The sequence below is a fragment of the Calonectris borealis genome, chromosome 3, assembly GCF_964195595.1.
Source record: "Calonectris borealis chromosome 3, bCalBor7.hap1.2, whole genome shotgun sequence".
NCBI lineage: Eukaryota > Metazoa > Chordata > Aves > Procellariiformes > Procellariidae > Calonectris > Calonectris borealis.
Genome location: NC_134314.1, coordinates 5,712,279 through 5,729,537, shown reverse-complemented (window position 1 = coordinate 5,729,537; position 17,259 = coordinate 5,712,279). Strand labels below are relative to the sequence as shown.

Genomic DNA, 17,259 nt, shown 5'->3' with positions numbered 1-17,259 from the left:
ACTAGGTGCTCCCAGATCTTCATCTGGATCTTGCCAGATGTTAACTGACTCGCTCTGACATATGCTGTTGTTACAACCAATAAGTAGGCTCTTCTACTTACTGGAAGTATTTATGGGTAGAATCTTGTACCATTAGACTTTAATTGCCTTATGGATCAAGTGGTGAAAACAGAACTTGACTTTGAGTTAGTCTACCTGTAGATGAGAAGTCTGTATTCCTGTACCGACGGAACATCCGGCCAACTCCTTCCTAGCTACAGCCTTTAGTAGCAACAGATGTTTTTTGATAATATTTCCAAAATTAAAAAAGAATCTCTGATGAAGGACATGTTTTGCTGCTATAAGCTTCTGTGCAGTAGAACTGCCAGCACAGAAATGTTGAAGGTGAGAATTCTTCACACCTCTGAGTTGACAAAAATATTCCCATAAATCATTCTAACATTCAGACTGTGCTTGAACAGTATCATATTTTGTGCTCCTCATCAGGCTGAGGAAATATGTATGGAGTCAAGCATATGAGTGAAAAAAATTTCAAGGGGGCTTGTCTGTAAGCCACAAATTGGGGATGAATGCTGCAAAGGACATCTAGAACTTGTGGTTAAACTGAATGATTAAACTGTTCCATGTGATAGATTTCCAGGATATTAAATGTTCATGTGAAAGCTCAATTCTCTTTCAGATTTATTCCTTTTAATCAAACACAGTTTTGCATTACCCCTTGTACAATATAAAAGGAAGGGAAAAAAAACCAGATTTGTCTCTTGCGGTAACCAATATGTTGAGAAACATCTCCTGACGTAAGAAATAAAGGCACCTGCACAGGAACCACTCCTAAAAACAAAGCACTGACTTAGGAGTCTAGTTCAAAAAATAGGAGACATTTTTATGTTTTCTGATACATTACTGGGTGAGGGAGGAAAGTCTCCTCCACCATATGGCCAGAGTTGCACAGACACATCTGCACAAGAGGTGAATCGATTCTTGCTTTGAAATTGCTGGTTTTGTGTAATTCCAGTGCTTCAGAAGCAGTGCTGCTTAGAAACTCTCCCTTCCTCCTCACTGTTTCAATCCTGTGCAAAAATCACAAGGGCTACATTTCAATTTTTGCCAAAATAAACAGCTTTTGTTCCTTCAGGAATCACTTTGTGGGAAACTTGAGTTATCATATGTGCCTGCACAAAGAATGCTGTATATCACTAGATAAAAATAACATGGTTTAACATATATTTCCTTTGTTATCTTCAGTATAGGTTTTTGGAATATGTTTACATTGGGAAAGGAATCTTAAAAGAAGATATGTGAATGGTTATGCATGCCCTAAAATAAAAATTGGTGTCAATGAATTAAAGTCAATGAATAAAATAAAAAATCTTGTGTTTCATTCAAAATTTGTCGACAAAACAAATAAAAACCTTAATTTGATTTTAGTTTGGCAGCTTGGGTTTTCCTCCTTTACTTCTATCACTTTATTCAGAAGTGGGAGAAGAGAAGAAAGCAGAGGAGTGTTAAAGATGCAAAACAGGAGAAAAATGTCATTTCATTTGAAATGATTGTTTCCGTTACTGTGGAAAAAAACAAAAATCTGACAATAAGCATTTTAAAGAGTCATTTTCAGTTACACATGTGTTGAGCATTGGGTTTCCTATCAGTAACAGAATGAATAGTTAACATGGGCCATTTTCTTAATGTATGGGAGAGTATTTCCATGCTAATTTGTTACCTCAACTTTTCCTAAAAATTGCCTTTCTTCAAGACTTATATTGATGCGGGTGTCAGAATATCTTTGTTAGTCCTAGGGAACAGCCCCGTGGCTGCACTGCACAGACCCAAGACCAGACGTGCGAGCCCAGTGACCAGCCCGTGAACCTTCAGACATCACTGGTGGGTCAGCGCGGGAGGGAGTGTCATTTCCTCACTTGTATCTCTTGGTGCCCCGTGTCCCTTTGACTTATGGTTAAACTGAGATATAATTATACTGGACGTGTGGCTACCAGATGTGATATTATAATTAACAGGTCTTAGTGCTTCATAGGCTCTTTCTCAGCATTACTAATTAATCTTCTTGCCCTGACTATGTCAGTTTATCTCTGCGTTGCAGTTGGTGAGACTGAAGCACGGAGGTTAAACGTCTTGCTTGCAGTCCAGAGCGGAGACAGTAGCTGTCAAGTAGCTTCTTAATGAGAAAGTCCGTCTCCTGTTTTTCACGGTTTAACTGTGGCCCTTACACTTAGAGGAATCCAATTTTTGGCAGCCTGGTCTAGAAGAGCTGGGAGCAGCCCAGGGGTGGGGAACATCCTCGTCCTGTCCCTGCTCTGATGGTCCTTTGCTGCTGGGTCTTGCTCAAGCATCTTGCTACAGTTTTGTTTCTTGGGCATTAATTGGATATTCTGACAGCACAAATTTCTAATGGCATGTCAAGGTTTCCAACCCTTGCTTTCCATTTAGTATCAAGTCTTAGCTTTAGCAGCTTAACCTGTTGTTATAGGTGTGATACGTTAAGGACATGGGTGAGGCAAGATTTATGGAAGAATGTTCTCTCTATCATACCTATAGAAGGAGAAAACCAGGGAAGATTTACCCCTTGACTCTCAGCAAGACTTTGTGATACTGAAACTGAAAGACCTTCCATTTTCCTTAGCCCAGAGGCTGATTCTCAGACAGCCAAATTAGATAACGTGACTACTGCAGTTGGCGCATTTTAAACATCAAAAATGCTCTTTCTTCAGAAGCTCAAGACTGTTAAAGTTACTTTATAATATTTGTTCAAAACTCTGTGTTTAAAGTCCTTGTCATGTAAGTTAACTGCTGAAGAGCTCTTACATCATTCTCCACAGATAAGACTTAAACTTGTACCATAGTAGTTGCTCTTATCATCTCTCAGCATATGTGCTTCTTGTGAGTATATCTGGAACCAGAATAGAAATTGTAAGAAATGCTCGGTGTTACTAGCTTTTCCCCTGAACTACACCTAAAAAGTAGCACAATTCTGTAGATGTAACTTCAGCACATACCAAAAAGCATTTGTTAGTACCACAAAGGAAACAACTCTCAGGGCGTCACTATGAAAATACAGTCAGAGAATGGAGAAAAATGTTGTTTGACATGCTGGATCTCAGTGAGTGTCACATTGCTTTTACCTCACCTGTATATGTGAAAATCATATTCAGAAGCATCTCAGCCTTTCCCGGGACATGAACAACTAAGTGGAGTGACCCAAGCTCTCCTCAAAGTCTGTACTGAGAAACAGGATCATCCAGGTAGCATTTCATCTCACCTGCTATTTCCTCTATTCCACATTAATAACGAAGCAGAATCTTTTGAAATCCCCCCTGTAAATAAGAAGGTTAATGCCTGGATACCTTGTGGTAGCCCAGCAGGATGCATGATGCTCCAGGGTGGCACTTCATGATGCAGAAGATGTTTTCCAGCTCCTGCTGCTGCCGTGCTCAAACACCATAGCTAGATATCCAGGGCACAAAAACTGGCTCTTTGGGGAGGGAGGTCTCTCAGAAATCTCTGATAATAAAATCATTCCTCTTTAAATATTCATTGGCCCAGAGAGAAAGGGAGAAAAGAGAAAGTGTGTGCATGGAAGGAGTTTTAAGACCCATCTCCTTGGTTGTAAGCAGAAATTAAATCTTGGAAAATATCCCAGAAAACACCTGAGAGTTTTGCCAAAATTATGTATCTTCCTGTAAGAGAACCGGTGTTTTATGGAGTAGTATTTTCTGAGAAAAATATAGGTTTCTCAGGAAATTTTTACCCGGCTTTGGTTTTAATTACACTTTCTACAAATATCGCTGTGGTTGTAGGAGCCTTGAATAGTGGCACACAGACATGATGTTGAAACTGAGCTTCAGGCAGGTAGAAAATCAAGGCTACCAGAATTAGTCATTGATACCCTGGAAACCACAAATTGCCTTAATTTGATGGTATAAATTGCTTTAATATGATAGTAATTTGGCCAATAGAGACAGGATGAAACTGCTACCAAACTGCTTCTATATGTAGTGATTATTTATTCATCCAGTATTAACTAAGAAATTCTGTGCAAGCAAGTGTTAAAATTGGGCCAGGCTAGGCCCAGAACTCTAATTTCTAGTAAAAGGAGGAGTCCTTTATATAGGTAGCAAAATGAAAAACCAATGCACCTGAATGTCTGGGTATGGTCCACCCTCTTGTGTTTTTCACCAGAATTGCAGTCCTATGGAGAAAATGATTTTTACTGGTCTAAAATAGGAAGGGAAGGTGGTAAATGGGATCAGTCCTGCTCAGGGGCTGGTATATGTGACTCAAGACCTGTGGGAGACCAGCACCCATCTTGAGGAGCAGCTGGAGGTCCAGTGGGACACCCTAGTGCATCCTGCATGGCACCAGGACGTATCATTTGGGAGAGGTGTCAGGAGGAAGGTTAGCGGGAAGGAACTTCTCTGTTCAATGAGAAGATGCTGTTCCACATGTTTGCTCATTTTTAAATATCTATCAAAGTTTGTAAACTGTAAGCAAAGAGCTTCTGTTTCCTCTGTTTCTACCTTTTTGTTAATGTCCTGATTTTAGCTGGGGTAAAGTTAAATTTCTTCCTAGTGCTGTGTTTTGGATTCAGTATGAGAAGAATGTTGATAACACACTGATGTTTTCAGTTGTTGCTAAGTGCCCTGCTAGTCAAGGACAGCTTAAGAAAAAAAAAACAAGCATTGGGAGGGAGCATAGCTGGGACAGCTGGCCCAGCTGGCCAACGGGGTATTCCATACTATGTGACGTCATGCTCAGTATATGAATGCTAGGCGTGATCCAGGAAGTACCGAACGCTACTTGGTTATTGGTCAGCACGGGTGGTGAGCAGTTGCATTGTGCATCCCTCACTTTGTATATTTTATCATTATCATCATTATTATTATTATTATTATTATTATTATTATTATTATTATTATTTTCCCTTTTCTGTTCTATTGAACTGTCTTTATCTCAACCCACGAGTTTTTCTCACTCTTACCCTTCCGACTCTCTCCCCTTCCCACTGGGAGGGAGGGAGTGAGCGAGCGACTGCGTGGTGTTTGGCTGCCTGCTGGGTTAAACCACGACAGTTAGAAATATAAAGATCAGATAAAAGCTATAATGTAAAAAAAAAAGCTGTAAGATGATTCTGAAATACTGTTTTATCAATGTAATAATATAGTCAGTGTCTAAAGAGATATGATTGTGATAATGCCCCTCAGTAAATGGGTGAGAAAGTTTCTCCAAGTAACTGATGCCACTGACAGGTAACAAATCTAAGTCCTCTGTCAATACACATAGGCAGTCCTTTGAAGTCATGCCCTGCATTGTAAAGGGCCTGGAAAGGTACAAAATGAAAATTTTCCTTTCCTCAAGGAAAGTTTCTATAGCTAGAAGGCACGTCTAAGCCTTCAGCTGAACTTAATCCTTTCGGAGACATCCTAAAGGTGTGCACTGCTAGGAATTGGCACTAAGATGGTTCCTGGAAAGTTCTGGATAAAATCAGATATTTTGATGGGGATTTTGGGGGACGTGGATCTACTGTTTTTTTGTTTCTTTTTTTTTTTTTGTTGCAGCATTTTTTTCTACATGCTGTGGTATGAATTCCAAGCGAGCGTGGGACTGACTCATAAAGAGGATGGGAAGGGATATATATACATCTTTCTTTGCATAAATGCTTTTAAAAAGCTTCATATTTCTTGACTGTTGGTGCCATATGAAAAAAAATTATCATTTATTACCTGCATACACAGGTGTATCAGAAGCTTTATGTTTAGGCCACAGAGTAAAAGCTGGCAGATTCAACGTGTGCCTCTTATTTTGGCTGTACAAAAAAATGCATCACTTTTTGCTTTGTCTTTCTTTTCCTGTCTCATCCCCACTCACATGAAGCATCAAAGAGCCTTGAAATATCCACAAGGAATTTTCCAAATGAAAAAATTGAATTATAAATACCTTCAATGAAAAGCTCTGTTTGTGAACCAGTGGTAAACCACGCATTTATTTAGCAGGAATACTTTCCATTGATAATCAAAGAAAAGGTAACAGAAGAAAGTTAAGTGGCGTTTAACATATTTTGCAAAAAACCTAAAGTGTTTTAGAAGTGTGTTTCCCATTAAAAAGAAATGAATCAGTGGAAGATCCACTGCAAGGAAAACCACGAAGTAACACATTAGTAGCACAAGCGTGATTTCTACAAAGTCTAAAATAACATCAGAGGTTGTTTTGAGCTACTAGATTTATTTAGGACTGAAGTAATGGTGAGATTTCAGAAAAAATGTTGCCTATAGGTCAATGTGAGCTAATGCACTGAGAGTGAATACACTTCACAGAGAGTTCTACTCTTTCCTAATAAGTCTCACAGCAGCTATAATAACATCCATCAGGACATTATATGATTTGAGTGGTGCATCTACAGGTAGCAGGACACTTCTCCTTCACCAGTGAATGGCTACAGCTAAACAAGATTTTCAGATTTCTGCAGTTTCCAAAGAAGTCTTGATACTTACAAGGATTGGCTAAAACACAAGAGATAGAAACAAAACCATGAAATATTAATTGAAAACCAAGTCGTGGGCTGATACTTCTACATTTTCCAAAAATTCCATATTTTCATGTTTATATAGTCTTTGTACTTTTGCTCTGCTGTTAAAAATTGCTTGAATATTATAGAAAAGGGAATGCAGGCAGAAAGGTGGTATCTTACAGTTCCCATCTATTTGTAGGCTTTGACTTGCTCCACATGGAAGTCTGCAGAACCCAGGGGCCTGTGCAGATCTTCACATACATACGGATGTGTGAAGCCTGATTATCTGTTCGTGCCCTTAGATATAGATGTACATCAAGACATTTTGTTTTGAGCTTTCCAGAAGAGGGCAGCAGAAGATTGACTGTGTGATACTGCACCTCTTGCTCAACAGCAACACAATTTACCCCTTATCACAGGATGGTTGAGGTTGGAAGGAACCTCTGGAGGTCATCTGGTCCAACCCACCCTGCTCAAGATGGTGCCTGTTCTGGTGGGATATTTAACCATTGTTATTTCTGGGGGCAAATAAAAGGTGCAGTTATAGGATTACAAGATTTCCAGATTAGCAAGAAGTAACTACGTAAAAGTAAAATGCTACAAAGGAACAACATTATTATCTGAGGTAATGCAATGTTTGTTGTAAGGAGGAGAATACATTCACTTACTGCAAAGCCCTCTGTCACAGTGGCCAGGACAGTCTGCACATTTTGGTCCGCTTTTGTAAGGTGTAGCTATTTGCATTGCATTATTTCCTCTGAAATTTTAAAAAAACACAACACAAAACAAGATCAAAGTGCAGCTCTGAGCCATTAACAGGAGTTTATGTTATTTATCTCAATGAAAGGTATCCAGAAGTTTTTGGATAAAATTATTTTCATAGACAGTCATGTTTTAGTTTCAGATATTCATAGAATACAAGAACTTCGATTTTAAATAAGAGGGACAATGAGGTTTAGAGAAAGAAGATTAGTTGATTATTTGAATTTGTATAGCATTATCAGTTAAAAAAAAATCGTATGTGCTTCCTAGTTCTGCTTTTCTAATGGCTTTCAAGTGATTGTGGCTTACAAGGAAATAATCTCAGCAGACGCCTTCTGATATGCAGCTGTTTGAGATGTGCTCTTTACCTCTGTGAGTATTCGTTTACTGCTGACTTTCACTTTGCATCTGCTTCCTTGTTTGAGGTCAAAGTTATAGGACGATTTGTGCATGATGCCTGATTCTGCAGAGATAGACCTTTGTTCATTTGCTAAAATTTCCCTAATATCTGTTTCAATGTGAAATAAAATAAGTATTACTATTTAACCTGATGTTAAACCACAATTCACATTGGTATTTTCAAAATTATAACTGGTTAAAATAAACTGTAATCATTTTATCCTACACACGACCAATGGACAGCAGGAGGTTTTGAAAACATGTCCATAATTATCACATCTTAAATGAGTAAAAAGGCAGTACATACGCAGGACAGTATTGGCAAACATAAAAGTAGTTGAACTGGTTCTTAGGACAGTAGGCAACTGCACATCCAATCTGGTAACTGTTGTACCAGATTAGCTGTAGAATAAAAAATAAACACAGTATTTCAGAGTCATGTTTTATTGAATTCTCTTCAAAGAGCTCATAAAATAACAGAACCAGAAGATAATTTTTTGTTTCATTTTGTCTATTTAGGTTTTAAGTTTACAGTTGAGCTGTCAGAAAGAATAAATACAAAAATGAGTTAACCATGTCCTCCAGTTTCCAAATGTTTTTGAACACAGTTTCTGGCAGGACACTAAAGGTTTAAATTCAAATATTTTCATCATAGGTATTTTGCTTTGACATTTCTTAACCAGGTGTTTCAATCCCTATATAAAAAATATTTATTTCTAAATTAAAGGTATTGAATTTTTTTTTCTACAGAATAATATTTATCTTCTGAACAGCTCTTCCAAAATACTAGTTCCATTGCCTCAGAATTAGATGAAAAAGAGTTTTAATTTATCATTCAACTTTGGATCAGAGTGTGAAGGATAGATAATGGTTTGATGACAGTGATAATTTTTTTTCTGATAATAAATATCTCCCAGCTCCCTTAAGCATACTCCTGTAATTCTAGCGTATCATCACAGTTTGTTTCAATTCTCCATACCTGAGTATAGTTCTCAATATTGACATTTTTCGCAGTTGCCCCAAATCCATACTTGAAATCGGAGGACTGACTGTGCCAGACTTGAATTGCTTCAGCCCATGTTCTTGGGTAAGATGATAGTAATACATTCTCACCACAGGTGACACCTGAAGTAGAAGTCAGTCTATTTTATTACTTAGGAGAGAAACAACTGTAGGGTGGGAGGTAGGATAGAGGGGTTGTAGCTACATCCTAAAAAAATCTCTACGATTCCAACCTATTTGCCCTGTGACTTTAAGAAGAGGACAGTACACCTGATCCCATGAAAGCTGCAGGAAATGTCACTCTGATTTTGGTGAGCTTTCAGTTTACTTATTTAACTACAAAATGTTACACAAAAATGTCTGTACTTAGTCATACCAACAGTCATCTATTGTGGTCTTGTCTCCAGCAGGAGCCAAAAGCGGACACTTCAAGAAAGGTACAAATATAGGGCAAGTACATAGCATCCCTCTCTTTCAAGTTCCAACAATTTGTCTTTCAGGGTATTTATCTGACAAAAATGATGTTTTTGTGTTTAATAATTCTAAAAACATATTCTACAACAGATTAAAAGTTATTCTTATTTCTAGTTCACATGCACAGGGGTCATCTGCAAATTGTCATTAACCCATCAGCTTAGGCTCCATATTTGTCATGTACCATTAATGACTCTCTGATCTCTTGGACTGATTTTCATCCCACACTTATTTGCCCATTTCTGAGCATTTTTGGCAGCTTTCTCACTCCACACCTGAAAGACACAAAGGAAGAAGTATCCAGGTCACAGACAGGTTAGTGCAGTCCATGAGAAGAAAAAAAAAATGGGGAGTGACTTGTGCGCCGAATGCTCCCGTGGTCCTCAACAGAAAGCAGAGGAGTCATGCCAGTTTACACTACTGGGGCATGGACACCGCATTTCTTCAGCTCTTAAAGGTTGCAGAGCAGGTTATTTTGCACAGTATCACGCAGTCCTGATCTCCAGACAGTCTTGATTAATAGGAATTTTATAACATACTGTTGCTTTCTTTTGGCTTTGTGTCTAAGTTAACTTTGCAGTGCACTAAATGGTATCAAACTGATTTTCAGTCCAGATGCAGCTGAGATGTAGCCATAGACACCAGCTGGAGTCTGAACCTGGGGAAGGTTTGCAAGTCTTACCCTGCAGACTTACCTGCAAAGCACTGACCAGCTCATCTGCTCATGGGATAGGGATAACAAAGAATATCAGGAGATGGGAGCAGTGATGGGCAAAGCAAGCTCAGCTGAGGACAAATGGGTAGGCAGATCTAGGCCTTTTTTGCCCTCCTGACGGTGTGCCATTCAGAAACATGTTGCTGCTGGTGCTCCTGCTCCACCTTTGCTTTACACACACTTTTCTCTATGCAGGGTATCTGTTTCTCTTCTTCTAAGGGAGGTGTTTATCCCACAGGCTGAAGAGGGTTATCCATAATCCGAGAGCCATCACTGCATTTTGTACCTTATCCCCAGTTTAAATACTTTCCCTGAAAAGGCTTGCAGTTGCGGTCTATTGCAATGAGCAGACATAAGGCAAGAACTTGTGATCCACTGTGCAGGCTATGTTAACATATGTTTAACAGCAATAAATAGATGTGGTTGGGGCAAGCCTGTGTTTGTAGCTCCTGTAAACAAATCACCCTAGGCATGGAACATTTCTGTTGTTGCTTAATTGAGGTTTGCTAAGTGGAGAAACTAAGGCATGTTTGTTAGGAGAGAGGTTTCGAATAGTGCTTGTGGTCCATCCTGAGAGCTTTGCAATGATTTTACAAGTGCTTGTAGCATCGAGGTGTGCAAAATTAAGCATGAAGCCTGCAGAACCAAAGGGATAAAATTCTGATTTCTTCATCTCAATCCCAGAGCGCCTTTCCTGCCCTCTCTCTTCACTGAGTGTGGGTTGTTTAGGAGACTGCAATCTTCTACTAATGATACAGTTGCAACGTATAGCTTACCATCTTCAACATGTTCCTGGCTGTGGGAAGTACAGATCTCCGTATTTCATTGTGTTGCTCAAGGATCTGTTTTTGGTTTTGAAACTTAAACTGAGGAAAGGAGGAAATGTCCATTCGTTTATACCGAAAACCCTGGAAAACAATAACAATGAAGTTATAAGTTCATATTATATATGAAGAATAACAGTTATCAGAAGTTTAATACGCAAGATAAATTATGAGCTTCCTGTTAAAGTAAAGCTTCTTGGAAACTCCCAACTTTCCTTTATTGGTTCTTCTATTCTTATAATTGCTGATTTTTTTTCTTCCTTCCTCGATTTGAACTGCAATTTTCGTTAGGAAACGTGACCCTAAATGAAATTTGTAGATGGGAATTCTTCCTTCAGATGTCTCCACATCAAACATGGAGAAAGCTTAGCTCTGGAACCAAATCTCAAGACTGGCTTTGTCCTCTTGTGTGCACTAAAAAAGTCCCTGGCTCTTGTCACTCCTAAGTTTTGGAATTGTGTGAAGCTGGACCAGAACTTAGGACTGTTTGCAGACCATCTTCTGAAATACCTAAGGTCAAGAAAGCAATGAATGATTTAGATTGTCTCTTACATAGTGTCATCAGGTCATGAATCCTTGCAGGGAAAAAGAGTTGCAATGCTTACGTTGGAGTTTTCAGACTAAAACATCCCTCAGGAAAGGATTCTTTCCACTTAATGTCTAAAAATGAGTCATCTCAGTCTAAGCTAGACACCTGCACTCTCTTTGTCATTACTCGAGAGGACAGAGGTAGCTCACCCCACAAAATCTGAACTCCTTTTTAGGACTGGAAGAACCATTCTCTACAAGTACCTCTTTTTCCTTCCTTTGTGGAGAGAGGCTGGCAGAAGTCTGGACAACTAATACTTTGATGATTAAGTCAGTGAGATGAGTTCCACTGTTGTTGTGATGGTCTCTTTTCTAGGCACTCATTCATGTTATTTAATTTTAGATATCTATACCGTAGATATAAATATCTAAAAGTCATCTCAATTTACCTTTATTGTCAATGAGAAAAGCATAAAATGAGAGAGACTGAATTCTGAAATGTCCAAGTAATATGAATGAATCCCACTGTTTTGCTTTCAGAGCTCAATTCTAGGTCTTAAAGGCTGTAGTCAGTGGCTTAAAATAACACCTAATGCCATTTGAAATTCCTAGAGAGCCCTGCCTAGCCTCAGACTGTTGCTCCAGAAAGGCATAGCTTATCTGCACAGCCACCCATGAATGGCTTAGGTACTCTGGAGAGTCTCAAGCTGCACTGAGACACTTTTGTTTGGGCAACTGAACCCACCCCGAGAGGTGTTGTACATCTTGTTTAACTTAAGACATTTACAGTGGTAGAAATAACACCTCAGCCAGTTATTTTAGGCTGCTGCTATACTCAGGTAAAGGAAACAAGCAACTTAGGACATAGTTCACCTGAGATTTCTTGAAGAAAGTGATGATTGGCATCCTTGAAGTAGTTATTTCTTTTCATTCATTAATAACCAGATCTTGATAAATAGTTCACATTCAAGTGCCTAAGTAGTAATATCTACATCTTACAAGATAAATCCTCTCTAAAAAGAGGTGAAGATTAGATTTCTGATACTTAGATAAACTATTTTAGAATAGCTTCCGTTCATATTTTTTGGGAAAATGTATTTTTAAAATTATTCTTGTGAAGAGAAGAATATTTGGATAGGCAGAAGAAATATTTTAATACAAAAATCTGTGAAAAACAAGAATTCATCTTTATTGTCTTATGTTAACGTGTTAACAATAATTTCAACCCTGAATTGTAAAGCTCTAGAGATCACTAGACCAGACTATGCCACGTCAGATATCTATACAATGTGCTCAGAGATAGCTCTTTTGAATAGATGAATGTTCCTACCTGTCCATCAGATTGGTGTAGCAAAGCAGCCAGGAAAACGATTGCAGTTAGTAGATCCATTTCTACAGAGAAAAAAACAAAAAACAAAACCCCAGATCCGTTAATCTCTGTTGCATAAAGTTTGTGGTGTAATGTCATATGTAAGCAAGACACAAACCTGTTGCAAAGTCAAGCCTGCCACACAGAAGATTATTTTAGTTGATACCTACTACAGCTGAATGTGCTGAAACTGTGCAGATGAGTGTACGATGGTGCACGGGCACCACTATCTCGTACAGAGAGAAGACTTCAAGCTGCGTGTTTCTTGTAACAGATGGATCAACTCCCTTTTGATGACTTTATTCAAGATATTTTGAATTTGCAGCATTTCCTTCATCTTTGCCTCCTTGTATAAAAAAAAAAGCCCATTAATTTGTTCAGTAGGGTCACATCAGTGTCTTGCTCAAGCAAGCATCATCCGTATTGGGAACTGGTATTGTGGAGTGGAGCACTGAACACATCAACAGTTGTCTCCATTTCTTTCCTGTTCCTGTTTCCTCATCAAATCAGCATCATAATGGCTGCAGTAAATGGTGATGATTACCCTCAAGTTACATCTTACACCTAAACATAAACAAAACCTTCCTGAAAAGATATCGGCTATTGCCCTCTGGCTGCTAAGATGCCTTAGAGAAGCAAATACCACAGTATGTGCATAGACAGTCTGAAACCCACTCATATTCATGGGGTGTTTTTTCTACCTGTCAGAAAAAACAAAGGTTACACATCCTTGTATTATTGAGGATATACAGGAAATCATGTCTTTTTAGTTGGTGAAGAGTAAAGATGTGGCAAAATCCCGAGGAAGAGTAACTTTGAGCTCAACAGGTTATCTTAAAACAGACTGAAGCAAGCAAGGAAAATAGATGTAATAAAAAATGTCAAACATAATAAACCTGAGAGCTGGCCTCTAAGAAAAATCCACAGCGTGAGCAATACAGGTCAGTGGTAGAGGTCTAGGAAATCCTGCTTGACAGGGAAACTATTGGGATAACACCTGTTAAAACCATAAATATATAATGAAAATATAAAACATCCACCAAACCATCTCTGCTAAGTGATTAAATAAACATGTTGATGTTAGGTGAGAAGAATGAGTTAAGAGCTTTTACTTCTGGCAGGAACCGAAGGATGGATTCACATCTCGAAGAATTAACAGCAAGTTACCAGGGTCCTGGAAAAACAGCTTGCATTTCATTCTTCTTTCCCTGAATAGAATGAATATTTCTTGTTCCTAGAATGACGACTTGGAAGAGATGACATTTATAGCATTATTCATATCTTGTTCATTATTTAACACCTGAAATTACCTCTAGATTTTTGGTCTGATCTCCCTTTTATTTATGTTGGGTTTATGTTACCGAAGTCAGTGGATTTACTTGCTATCTAGTCCTGTGTGAGTGAGTCAGCCTACATCTGTGGTGTCAGAAATTGCTGTTTATTATAGGGAAAATAACGATGACAATAAAAAGAATAATGATAGGGGTCCAGAAAAAGTATAAGTTTTCTTCACAGATGCTTTGGTGTGCAGCTTCGCAGATGCTTTGTAAATAGTGCAGCAGCTCCGATAACTTTCATCTTCATCGAGGAGCAAGTTCTACACATTGTGATCTGTAGCTTGGCACAAGCAGGTCCACTTATAACCCCCATTTGGGGCTAAATTTCCAACTAAAATTCAGCCCTGCGCAGAGGGCCTGGGAAAGGCCTGCCAGAACACTGGAAAATTTGAAGTTTTTCAAACGTCTGTCTTTGTGTGTGAGACCTCTTTTATGTTCACACTTTATGAGCGTTCCACACTAGTTTGCAGTAGGAGTGTTCCAACACACATGTCACAGCGAAACACGGTAAAGGGCTTGATGTAACGATGCTCTTGCCAGTATTTACCTTTGAGGTTGAGAGTGACTTCCTCTGAATTTAGATGCTAATAAGTATAGGCATAGCTAGAAACATTAATCATTTTTACAACACAGGAAAGACTTTCCGCTAAGATTGGAGCTCAAACAACCAGAGAACATAAATGTACCACGTGACTTTTACACCCAGCCAAAAGATCTTAGGGCTAATATTCACAGCAAAGTGTTCATGAACACGTATAAGGCATAAGTCCATATATCAGAAGGCGGCAATCAAGCTACTGTTGGAACAAGAAAAAGATCTTTATTTTTTAGATACCCAGCTATGCAGAGTTTCAGCCTACCTCCAGGGAGATTAAACAAAAGAAGAAAAGGGAATTCTCTTTTCACTTGCATGGTAGCAATGCAAGATTAAGTTGTCTGAATTCAGACCAAAAGCTGTTGGGTTATTCTACGCAATGTGCTGTATTCTTTCATGAGCTCACAAGGTAAGGATCTTGACGTATCAATTCCCAAACTGATACAACAAAAATGATAGCACAGCATTGCCACATAGAGATGTGAGTTTGAATCCAGTGGGCTTCATAGTTACACCATGGTGGCATTGTGCCTGGGCTAAGAAATCTTAACTCTTAGGAGGTCTATTCAGCCTATGAAAACACCAGGAGAATGTGATCTGGTGACTGTAATGCTCCTGGTACTAGATAGGTTGCAGCTAGGTTGATCATTTATTTCAGTACTGTATTCCATTGCATGATATAAATCAACAAGACATATCCTATCACACCAAAGACTTCATGTCATTGAGATATTTAGTCTTTAGCTTGTTTTCGCACGCTTGCATAAGGAAATCAACTTGCATGAGGTAGAGGCCCGGAACTCACTCATATTAATGAAGAATAAATCCTTAAACTGAAGGGATATCTTTGGCCACTGAGGAGTTATCTTGTCCTTACATGCAGAAACAAGATCTTTCTGGGAATCCACAGAAAAGTGCTACGACTGGAAACATAAAACATTTCTAGCTCCAGGATTAAACTTGATTAAAATACTACTGCACATCAGTGATTGTCAGACTGTACAATCAAATCTGTCACTTGGAGTAAATGTATTTGGCATTACTTTCAAAGTCAAAAGACGACAGTTCCCAGATACAATTATCCTTCCATGTCAGTAGTATTCAATCCAGTAAATCACTTCTATGCATCTGAAAAGACAAATGCTAGCACTTTTAGGTACCTCTGCTTGAAAACTAGAATTTCATGCAAATTTGATGGAATGTAAAAAAATAAAATCTATAGCTAAAAAGCTAGAAACAAAGTTTTATTTGAAAAATACAGTCCAGGCTTTTCATGTTTAGTCCTGGTGCTTCACTCCTCAGCAGAGCCTTTTTCCTGCCAACTGATAAATCTTTCAGGGCACAGCAGGCTTCAAAGTTTGTAAAAAAGGGAATATTTGTCTTTTCAGTTACTTTGATATAAGTTTTTTCTACCTTCTCTGAGTTTACTTCTTTAACTTTCATTTTGTAAAAAAAATTTTCACTCTGCATTAAGAGAACACAATCAACTTACTGCATACTATAAGATATAATAGACATTTTAATGCTGTATATACCTGAAAGCTTGGACAGATAGAAAACATTTCTAGATGGCAAAATTCTGAGTTCAGCTGTACTGGTATATCCCAATACTCAAGTGAAATAAATTCAACATAACAATAATTCAAATGACATAAGAAAAAAATTTCCTGTGATTGACCACCCTCTGCAAAATGGATTAATTTATGTTCACATTTGAAGAATGAAGCAAATGAGTCAAATTGTTACCTTTTGATCTAAAGCAACATGGGAATTAGACTTTACTGAAGCCATTTCTCACCCAGAGAGGTGGAAGGTGTGTTTTCTAAGCAGAATATATAATTTATTTTTAAATTCTTCCTCTGGGATTATTTTAAGCAGACTTTTAATTGTCACATTTGGTACAACTTAGCTATTAAGTACATTAGCCTTTGTAACGCAGTGCCCAATCGATACTGACCAAGTGACTCTATGGATAACATCTCTAATACTGAAATTAAATTCTGCATACATTACCTTCTTCCAGCCAGAATCCTTCTGTATCTTAGGAAGAGTGGCAGGAGTTAGAGGCTCTCCTCACTCTAGGGTTGTGTGTGTGTATATATATATATATATGCGTTTCCTTCTCTTTCCTTGTCAATATTTATTGCTGATAAATGACATCAGCTTTGGGGCTGCACATTTTAGAAGAAAGAACTTTTCTTAAGGAACAGGTGACTGAAAATGAACCAATCCAGCTGCAGTGTTCTGGCTTTTTTTACTTGTCTCCAGGGCAAGGAAAGAGAAGATAAAAGGCCTGTCCTTTTGCAGCACTTTGACTTTGCCAAAATACTTGTAGTCTGATCAGCAAGCTGCAGTGCTGATTTTGTGTTCACAAAATGAAAGATTAAATTTAGGGATGGCTGCTTTGCAATTGTCTTTTCTGGCTCTGGCAAAAGAGTGGAATAAGTATTTTGAAGCAGAGACATGTCAGCGACTCAATTCATGGCCATGCACAGAATGACCTGCACACTGGGCAACACAGTGATATTTTCTTCCAAGTGATTCCTGAACTTCCATTTGCTAAATAAAATTTATATTGCATTGGCTCACTGAGGTCAAAAGGCTGTGGCATGATATTATACACACGATTCACCCCGTGTGTTGCTCAAGAGTAACCTACTTGCAGAATGGCTACAGATGTGTACACCTTCCCCCTTCAGTCTGAAGAGATGTGTGGCATGTGTTTGCTTTTTTG

General features: G+C 38.5%; 1 protein-coding gene across 1 annotated transcript in view; it reads right to left on the bottom strand.

The window, feature by feature from the left end:
* Positions 1–5,226: 5,226 nt before the first annotated feature.
* The window catches only part of LOC142080060 (cysteine-rich venom protein-like), a 57,758-nt gene continuing 45,725 nt past the window's right edge, over positions 5,227–17,259 (bottom strand). The window contains exon 8 of the mRNA XM_075144887.1: positions 5,227–6,512. Coding sequence (XP_075000988.1) covers positions 6,385–6,512 — 128 coding nt within the window. The 3' untranslated portion in view covers positions 5,227–6,384. The remainder of the gene's footprint in view (positions 6,513–17,259) is intronic.